Raw genomic sequence first — 9529 nt, forward strand, 5'->3', positions numbered from 1 at the left:
CACCAGGGAAGAAAAAGTAGAACCTGAACACTACGCCACGTGCAATATCATCCATTACGCGCACTCAAAAGCGGCCTGAACTACGCGTTCTAAACATCTTCATTATTTCATCTTTGTAGGTTGATTCAATGGACACAAGTCGCGAAAATAAAACATCACTACGCGTCACAAGAGACTTGAACACATGTGATCCAGAGACATGTAAACATAACGCGTCACTACGCATATCTAACCCACCCATACTCTGACATGGGGAGAGAGCAAGGGACATCCGCCAGATTGGCATCTTCAATCCATGCCAATGGGGAGGGAGGAGCTCAGCCGCGTAGCCTTATAACCTTCTGTCACTGCGATACCCAGCTTTTCTGCCACCGTTATGAAGCCTCTATTGCCATCACCAAGACCCACCCACATATCCACCCAGTCAGCAGTGCGTGCTTTCTCAATCTCTTCGTCGCCCCAGTCCTCCTCACCAATGCGCTCAACATAGATGGTTTGCAGACCATTTTCTTTGGCGGCCTTGAGATCGTTCAAATGAGCAGCTACCATGACACACTCTGCAGGCGCGACGCCTAGTGCTTTGACCGCACCAAGGTAGACTTCGGGCGATGGCTTGTAGGTGCCGAACATCTCGGACGAGAAGAGGTGCGTAAAGGGTATGGCGGTGAAGGCGCGGAGATCGGAGAGGAGGCTGGGTAGTGACTTTAGCATCAGCCGGTCAACGCGCACGCCCCAACGTCGGCAAATCATGTTGGCCACAATCCATGCTCCTAGTTGAGAGCGCGTCCTCGTTTACCGATGCATGCATGAGAGTGCAGTGCATCTCGCATAGGAACGGAAGCTAGCTTACCTCATGTTACCGTTGGACAGTGTGCATGTTGCTATTTCCGTTTAGCGACGCGTTGCAACCAGGTGGCTAGCCTCGACCTACCAAACAGCTGGTTTAGCAGTTGAACGCCCAAAACAGAGTCGTCCCATGGCACCAAATGATGCCAACAAAGGCTCAGAGCGCGAATCTCATGCTCATCCCACAAGCCTTGGAGCTCCCATTTGGCTATGAGCTCCTTGAGTGACTTGAGGTGATGATCATCGACGGTCATCCAAGTGGACGAGTGATCCGCCGCGAGTTTCTGGGTGAAGACCTTGTAGCTGTCTCTCCACTCCTGCGCAAATCGTCCCCAATCTTCTTCCGTCATGGCAGAAGCTCGTAGTCGAAGCTGTGAAGCTAGCGATGCAGTGGCGGCATTGAGCGACTCGTGAGCCTTGTCACATAGGGCGCTAACGACGGACTTGCGCCAGTTGACGCAGGTACCAAAGACATCAAAAAGAAGGGCCCGAGGTGTCGGAGACAGAGCCATGGTGATACCTGTGATAAGCCTTGGAGCGACCTTGAGCAGTGGTGTTGACGAGTTGGGGGCTATCTGGTCTAGCCGCGGATATGATGGCTACATGGTCGATTATATAGTAGTACGTCACCCGGACAATATTCGGAAATAGTCTAATGCCTGATGGGTTGGATGGCGAGCAGCGCGGATTGATGGCAGAATACAGTATGCTTGGGTGTAAGGAAATGTTCGCTTTGTCTTGCAACTTCCAATGTATTTGATCATGACCGTCGTGCCCTGCGTCTAATTGCCCACTCTCCTACACTTGTCCAGTGCTCGAACATGAGAGACGACAGCACGACCGTGGTTAGGACAGGGCGAACAGCAATCAGACACATTCGCTCTTGCCAAAAACGCACTCTGCGGCAATCATACTCAAACTTAGATAGACGGGTGCAGACGCGGAAGCCCGAGTGTGATCTCTGTGCATCTTCCTGGCTTTACATGTCTTCAGTGATACTGCATCCCAATCAAGTTAGTGCTTCCCCGCTACTACTTGGTGCTTTGCGGAGATCTGGGCATGCCCAAGCTGTTCGTTCCGAGGTATTACCCCCACGGCCCATTGGACCGATGCGTCATGACAAAAACGGAGCTCTTGCGCGATTTAGATGCTCTTCCATCCAAGGCCCCTATCGACTGCTAATGAAACCAGACCACATCCCGTTGTCACAATCTCATCTTGTGCAGCTCGCCTTCAAATCCGGACTCAAACCCAACCATGACGCCACATCAACACATCCAGGACCAAGTCTATGCAGCGTCAATCTCCAACCCTGAGGCATTCTGGAAGCGCCAGGCAGCCAATCTTTACTGGCACAGAGAGCCATCGCATGCATTCCGGAAAACGACAAAATATCTGAAGAAGAGCAACGTGTCGCACGAGCATTGGGAATGGTTTGCAGACGGCGAGATATCGACAACTTACAACTGCGTTGACCGTCACGTGGCCAACGGAAATGGAGACAACACTGCCATCTGCTGGGACAGTCCAGTAACGGGTCAAAAGGAGCAGTACACGTACAAGCAACTGCTGCAAGAAGTAGAGACCCTTGCAGGCGTACTGAGAGAGGAGGGAGTCAAACAAGGGGATGTCGTTCTCATCTACATGCCCATGGTGCCAGCTGCTCTGTTTGCCATGCTGGCTATTGCTCGCCTTGGAGCCATACATGCCGTCGTCTTTGGCGGCTTCAGCTCGGCGGCACTGGCACAGAGAATTGAAGCAAGTAGGCCCGTGGCAATCATGACAGCGTCGTGCGGGATTGAAGGAACAAAGAAGCCGACTGGGTACAAGAGCATGATTGAGGGAGCGGTTGACAAGAGCAAATTCAAACCATGCAAAATCATTGTGTGGCAAAGAGAGCAGTTGAGATGGGACCCAATAGTCAAAGAAGACGGGCAGCGCAACTGGCAACGACTGGTCAAGAGTGCGAGAAATCGAGGGCTCAAGGCCGACGCTGTACCGGTCAAGAGTGGGGATGGAATCTACATCATTTACACGTCGGGAACGACTGGGCTGCCAAAGGGCGTGGTTCGGTCGGCAGGGGGGCATGCCGTGGGCCTCAACTTTTCCATCAAGTACCTCTTTGGCATCCATGGTGCAGGCGATGTCATGTTTACTGCCAGCGACATTGGATGGGTTGTTGGACACTCGTACATTGTCTACGCCCCGTTGCTAGCTGGCGCCACCACGATTTTATTCGAAGGCAAGCCAATCGGGACTCCAGACGCCAGTACATTTTGGCGTATTGTGGAGGAGTACAACGTCTCGACCATGTTCACTGCTCCAACAGCTCTGAGGGCGATACGGAGGGACGATGGCGAAAACCACTTCTTTGAAGCCAGGGGCAGAAGGGGTGCACTAAAGACACTTCGAGCCCTATTCCTGGCAGGGGAGAGAAGCGAGCCGAGTATCATCCGCATCTATCAGGAGTTGCTGACCAAGCATTGCGCTCCGGGCGCAGTGGTGGTAGATAACTGGTGGTCATCAGAGTCGGGTTCTCCCATTTCCGGGATTGCACTAAGTGCTTCGTCAGGACTGGACTTTTCTTGTCAAGAGCGTCCAAAGCCACTTGCAATCAAGCCAGGCTCGGCAGGCAAGGCTATGCCGGGGTTTGATGTGCGTGTGGTGGATGATGATGGCAACGAGGTTGCGAGGGGCGAGATGGGCAATATTGTCATGGCGATACCGTTGGCTCCGACGGCGTTCACAACGCTGTGGGAAGACGAGGAACGCTTCTACAAAGGCTACTTGAAGAGGTTTAATGGCAAGTGGATTGATACGGGAGATGCGGGCATGATGGACGAGGAAGGGTATATTTCCATCATGGCACGCGCTGACGATGTGATCAATGTCGCGGCGCACCGGTTCAGCACGGGTAAGTTGAGTTTAGCATGTACTTATGGAGCGGCGTGTATATGCTAACAGCGATGATGAGGCGCCATTGAGCAAGCAATCACGTCTCATGGATGGATTGCCGAAGCAGCTGTGGTGGGAATTCCAGATGCCTTGAAGGGGCACTTGCCATTCGCCTTTGTTACGCTGTCTAGGCACGACCATCCGGAATCGGCAGTCATGGACGAGGGGCTGTTTGGTGAGGTTCAAGGGCTTGTACGGGAACAGATAGGTGCCATTGCTAGCCTGGGAGGCATCATTCAGGGAAAGGGCATGATACCCAAGACGAGGAGCGGCAAGACGCTGCGGCGAGTGTTGCGGGAGCTGCTCGAGAACGCGACGCATGGCGAGTTTGACAAGGAAGTGCAGGTACCCAGCACGATTGAGGACAGCGAGGCGGTCCATGTAGCGAGGGAGAAGATTCGTGAATACTTTGAGCGAAGAGGTAAAGGGCTGCACCGAGCAACAGAAGGGCGTGCAAAGCTGTGAATCGTCGTACTACTAGATAGTCTCTATTGTCTACTACTTGGTAGCAAGTATGAAATTGGGATGGGGTGGGGCGAGGGCAGGCCGGGGTAGCCAAGGAAGGATGATTTCGGCACAGTTGCTTGCTGCGTGGTGCGAGTGTTTTGGCATGACATGACAGGGCGTCGCCACAGGGCAGCAGCTCGCAGAGGCAGTTGGGCTAGGGCGGGGGGGTTTGAGCTAAGCGGGCCATGTGCGGGCCAGTATGATTGTGCGTGTGCCTGTGCTTGGGCATTGGTTGGCCGTGTGGATGAGGAGGAGGGTGACGATGGCGTGGGATGGAGCATAAGTAATGTAGAGTAAGAGAGCATGGAGCTCAACGGCGCCGGGATTGCAGCGGGCCGCTCCCCGGAAAGTCGACGAGAGGACAAAGCAGTGGTTCTCGATGTGTGAGTGATGTGTACTTGGCTGTGACGGTCAGCCAGCCAGTGGAGCTGGTAGGACTAACTAAGTAAGTACTTAGTGTGTAGGAGTAGTGTAGTGGGTAGAGAGAGAGCGGCCGAGCGATGGGCCGGGGGGGTAGGGGGGGCCCAGCGACACACGTGCTTGCAGGAGGCTGCGGGCGATAGTGAGTGGATGGGGAGGGCGGATGGTGGAGGCGGTGGAGTGGTGGGATTTGGGGTAAGCAGCAGGGCGCAGCGGGCCAATGAGGCGGGCCGGAGCCCGGCCGGCGGCCGGCCGGAAGCAGGCGTGTTGGAGGCGATAGGGACACGCACACGCAGCACCAATCCGCCCGCGCGTCGTGGACCTTCTTCCTCCCTGCGCCTATCGACTCAAGACTCGACGCTGATGGCCCCCCCCGGCTCGGCTACAAGCTGTCGCGGCTCAGCCTCCTGTTCCCCGACCGTGTGCGTGTGCGTGAGAGCACCCCGACTGACTGAAACCTCTTGGGAATGGGAATGGGAATGGGAATGCGCGAGCCATGGGGGGTGCGAGGCGAGCGGAGGAGGACGGGAGGGGGGGATCGAGGGCCATTCACGGCCATGACAGCACTGCCTATGTGAATCCACAGCCATGGATGCATCCAGCCATGCATCCACATGCCACAAGTACATGTGCATACACTCTACTTACTTAGCCAGACACATTGGGAGCGCCGAGGCGCGTCCCGGGCGACGGCTATTTGGACTGCAGTGAAGCGGACTTACCACGGCTCCTGCCGTCGAATCACAGCGACACCAGGCCGTCTCAGAGCAGAGGGCAGCGAGGGCCGCATCCAGGTAGGTACATAGTTGCGCTGCATCTCTCCGCGGCACGCACCCGTAGTGCCGAGCACTCGCGTTAGCAGGCGTGCTAATATGGCGTTTGGCGAGGGTGGACACAACGGGCAGAGCGCAGTGCGTTGTTTCCAGCACCATGGGCCACGGCATCGGCGTATAACCCACCAGGCCATGGCCCAAGTCCATAAGTATATTGGCACTCGGAGCATGCAAGCCATGTACAGTTATATATATAGAGTGTATATATAACCATTGTGTCTATATATACATGAGGACATGTAAAAACTTGGACAAGGTTAGTTGGACACATGTAGGCATGTAGTGAGTACATGTACATAGATGTACATGTAGCAACGGCGGTGCTGCTTGTCGACAGAGCGACCTGGACACGACTAGGCGCACGCTGAGGTCGGAAAGCCCGAGGGAAGGGAGCCAACCTCAAAAACCCCGGCTGCCCATGTTGACCTAATCGCGCGTTTCTTTTGACCTCGCCCATTCCTCCTGCCATCTTGACTGCCTGTCCTGCCCTCGCCCGCCGTGAGTTTCGATGCCCGCAGGTCCTGCCCGACGTGGTTGTTGTTGTTGTTATTATTCTTATTGTTGTTGTTGTTGTTGTTGTTGTTATTGTTGTGGTGGTGGAGGTGGTTGATAGGTGATTTGCGCACAGGCTGAGCCAGCGCCCGCCCGGCCGGAGCAGCGCTCTCTTCACGTGGGCACACGAGCCACTGCAGCCAGAGAACCCTGACCAAGACTGCCACGGCTCGCCCAACATCTCCCTTGATCTCGACCCTGTCCGTCCGTCATTCTGTCTGTCTGTCTGTCTGCCTGTCCGTCCGTCCACCCATCCACCCCATCCCACCTACTCACCCTCACCCATCCGCCCATCTCTCCCTGCCTGCACCCCGTCCGCCTCGCTGCTGGTGCTGGTGCTCGTGCTGGTACTCCCGCTCTCGCTCTCGCTGTCGCTGTTGCTGTCGCTGCTGGTGCTGCCGCTGCCGCCGTTGCTGCTGTTGCTGCCACCGCCCTCTTGTCGCCCTCTTGTCGCTGCGCCGCGCCGCGCCTCGCCTCGCCTCGCTTCACTTAACCTCTTCTCTCCTCACCTTCGCCTGTCCAAGCTGCCTCAGGCCCATCACCTCCCTCCCCGCTCGCTTCTGCCGCCGCCGTTTCCGCATCCACCCTGCGGCACACGCCACGCTTCCGCCTCGTAATCTGCCTGTGCAACCATTGTCCTCACCACTCCCTCTTCGATCCTCAACTGCCTCCCCCAGCCCGTCGACACGCGCACCTGTCTTGCTGTGCGAGTGTCGACCGCCGTCGGACACAACCACAACCCCCGACCACGCTCATCCTACCTGCGCCGCCCCCTTGGTCTCGCGCGCCCGTTTGGACTCTCGCTTCCTCCCTGTCTCTCCCCGTCTCTCTCTCCTCCCCCCTCCTCGCCCCCTTCTCCGTGGCATCGCAACCTAAGCTGAGCCTACCGGTCGGCTACAAAACCACTACTTTCATCTACGAGCCTTTGTGAAGAAAAACGGATAAACCCCAAAAAATTCTCGGTACTCGCACCTTGCCCTACCCGCTGTCCTATACAATCTGATCTTTGCCTTGCCCGTGGCATCGGCGCATACCACCTACTACCACTACATCTACTCCACTACCGCCACCATGGCAGGGAAAATGACTTTGTACAAATTGGTGGTGCTGGGCGATGGAGGTGTTGGAAAGACCGCCCTGACTATACAGGTACCTTGATTCCCCTCCCCTTGTCCTTCCACTCTGCCTCTGACAAAGCTGACATTTGCTAGTTGTGCTTGAACCACTTTGTTGAGACATACGATCCTACCATCGAGGACTCGTATCGAAAGCAGGTGCAGATTGACGGTCAGTCGTGCATGCTCGAGGTGCTCGATACCGCCGGCCAAGAAGAGTACATTGCCCTACGAGACCAATGGATACGCGACGGCGAAGGCTTTGTGCTCGTCTACAGCATCTCATCGCGCTCCTCTTTTGCCCGCATACAACGCTTCCACAGCCAAATACAACGCGTCAAGGAATCCTCCATGGCTGGCTCACCCACTTACCCCGGCTCGCCCATGACTGCATCTGCCCCCATGTTTGGCCAGGCCCCCGTCATGCTCGTTGGCAACAAGTGCGACCGCGTCACTGAACGCGAAGTGTCGACCCAAGAGGGACAAGCTCTCGCGAAAGACCTCGGTTGTGACTTTGTCGAGGCCTCTGCCAAGAATTGCGTCAATGTCGAAAAGGCCTTTTTTGATGTAGTCAGACAGCTCCGACGACAACGACACCAGGGCACTGGCCGCTCCCCAACCGACCGAAAAGAACCTCGGGCGCGCCCCGGCTACTCCGAGAAGGATCGCTCACGAGGCGGAGGCGATCGACGCACACGCGGCACTGGCATGACTGGAAGCAACAAGCGCGGCAAGGACAAACCCAAATGCGTCATCTTGTGAGGTGCCACGTTTGTTTCTTCACCCTCTAGCCCACGATACACCTTCCGATATATATTTGGATTTACAGCACAATAACCGGCTGCTACTTGTTCCACATCATCAGCCGCCATCACTGATAGAAAGCACTCAATAAGGCGTCGGCATATGAGCGGCGTTTGCATCGATGGTCTTGCTTTGGTTTTGCATGAGACCCATGGAGTATCTGGAGTACTATGAACATTAGCCTATTCTTATTTCCTTAACGACCAAAGTCCGCGCAGCACTGACATCTTGCACGACACTGTACGGCTGATTTGATTAGTGGGTTGCCTGTGGGCGTGTTGCAAGCATACACTTGTCGACAAACCCCAAAGACGATACTGTGGTAGCATGTGAGTTTTTTTGTTAGCGGATGGCATCGGGAAGTCTCAAAACCTGGAAACGGACGGAAAAAGTCATCGGTTCAGTTTGGGTACATTCTTCTAACGCCCGAGATACCTTTTTGAATTCAACGTCAATCTTTGTTCTAATATACACATGTCTAAATCTATAAGTGCATTATCTACCACTACGATCCTACGTCTTCTCTCTCTCTCTCTCTCAATCTACTCTTAAACTATCCTTCTTCTCTCTATCTTCTATAATTACTCTAAACCTACTACTCTAGCTAAGCTTCTATAATATTTAAAGACTATATAACGTACCTTACGGGTTCGCGAGCTACACGGGTTCGCGAGCCACTTTTACCAAGACCCTACCAAAACCACCATATTATAGCCTAAAATAGCCTTACTTTAGACCTATATAGCGTAAAGAAATAGAAGATATTATTCTAAGTTTACTTCTAGTATCTACTTATATATCTATATATTATAGCTAGTCTTATTATACTATTTATACTATCTTAAAGATAGTTTACTCTCTTTAGCGTATTTCTACTTCTTTAACTTCTTTCTATTACTATATATACTAAAGTCTTAGAGAGTAACTAAATACTTCTTATCTTTAACTATTAAGATCTTTTCTATCTAAACTTATTTTCTTTTATATAATTTTTATTATATAGTATCTAAATTAGCTACTTTAGGCTTAGTAATTTACTTTTATATTAATACTAATTTATACGTAATAATAGCTACTCTCTTTAAGATCTTTTTTAAAATTATTATTATAGATAATAGATAACTATCTATATATCTTTAAATTCTCTACTATTCTTATATTATTTATTAATCTAATCCTTAAGTATTATTAGAAGTTTATAATATTAAGAACTAGTTATAAATAGTAAGAGATAAAAAAGTATATAACTAAATATTAATAGTATATATAATCTATTCTAAGTTATAAATAACTAATTATATACCTAAAAAGTCTTTCTTAATATTACTAAGTATTAATAATATATTTAAAGTCTTTTTAAAGTAAAAAAGAATTCTTTATTTTATAATATAATGTTACACAGGGTTAGGATCTATACTTCTCTGTCCTGGTCCGCACTAAGGTAGGCGAGTATTACGCTAGTGTTCCGTGAGAGTTTGTCTGGCGATGCAGTGGAGT

At 52.2% G+C, this 9529-nt stretch overlaps 5 protein-coding genes across 5 annotated transcripts; 3 read left to right on the forward strand and 2 right to left on the reverse strand.

Moving 5' to 3' along the window:
• Positions 1-288: 288 nt before the first annotated feature.
• COCVIDRAFT_20251 (hypothetical protein) lies at positions 289-1358 on the reverse strand (the record flags this gene model as incomplete). The annotated part of the gene is made up of 3 exons (XM_014696030.1): positions 289-691; positions 851-881; positions 932-1358. 3 exons carry the CDS (start codon positions 1356-1358, stop codon positions 289-291), a joined length of 861 nt encoding a protein of 286 aa, XP_014551516.1.
• Positions 1359-2103: 745 nt separating this feature from the next.
• On the forward strand, positions 2104-4266 carry COCVIDRAFT_112688 (hypothetical protein; the record flags this gene model as incomplete). The annotated part of the gene is made up of 2 exons (XM_014696059.1): positions 2104-3760; positions 3821-4266. 2 exons carry the CDS (start codon positions 2104-2106, stop codon positions 4264-4266), a joined length of 2103 nt encoding a protein of 700 aa, XP_014551545.1.
• A 479-nt stretch (positions 4267-4745) lies between these two features.
• Positions 4746-4904, reverse strand: COCVIDRAFT_112674 (hypothetical protein; the record flags this gene model as incomplete). Its single annotated transcript, XM_014696060.1, has 1 exon — positions 4746-4904. A coding segment is annotated over one exon (159 nt), but the record flags the coding sequence as incomplete, so codon positions are not given.
• An 886-nt stretch (positions 4905-5790) lies between these two features.
• Positions 5791-6730, forward strand: COCVIDRAFT_42196 (hypothetical protein; the record flags this gene model as incomplete). The annotated part of the gene is made up of 2 exons (XM_014696061.1): positions 5791-5817; positions 6200-6730. The coding sequence occupies 2 exons, from the start codon at positions 5791-5793 to the stop codon at positions 6728-6730; spliced, it is 558 nt and encodes a 185-aa protein (XP_014551547.1).
• Positions 6731-7184: 454 nt separating this feature from the next.
• On the forward strand, positions 7185-7990 carry COCVIDRAFT_112700 (hypothetical protein; the record flags this gene model as incomplete). The annotated part of the gene is made up of 2 exons (XM_014696062.1): positions 7185-7262; positions 7325-7990. The coding sequence occupies 2 exons, from the start codon at positions 7185-7187 to the stop codon at positions 7988-7990; spliced, it is 744 nt and encodes a 247-aa protein (XP_014551548.1).
• Between the last annotated feature and the right edge of the window lie 1539 nt (positions 7991-9529).

The sequence above is a fragment of the Bipolaris victoriae genome, assembly GCF_000527765.1.
Source record: "Bipolaris victoriae FI3 unplaced genomic scaffold scaffold_136, whole genome shotgun sequence".
NCBI classification, from domain to species: Eukaryota; Fungi; Ascomycota; class Dothideomycetes; order Pleosporales; family Pleosporaceae; genus Bipolaris; species Bipolaris victoriae.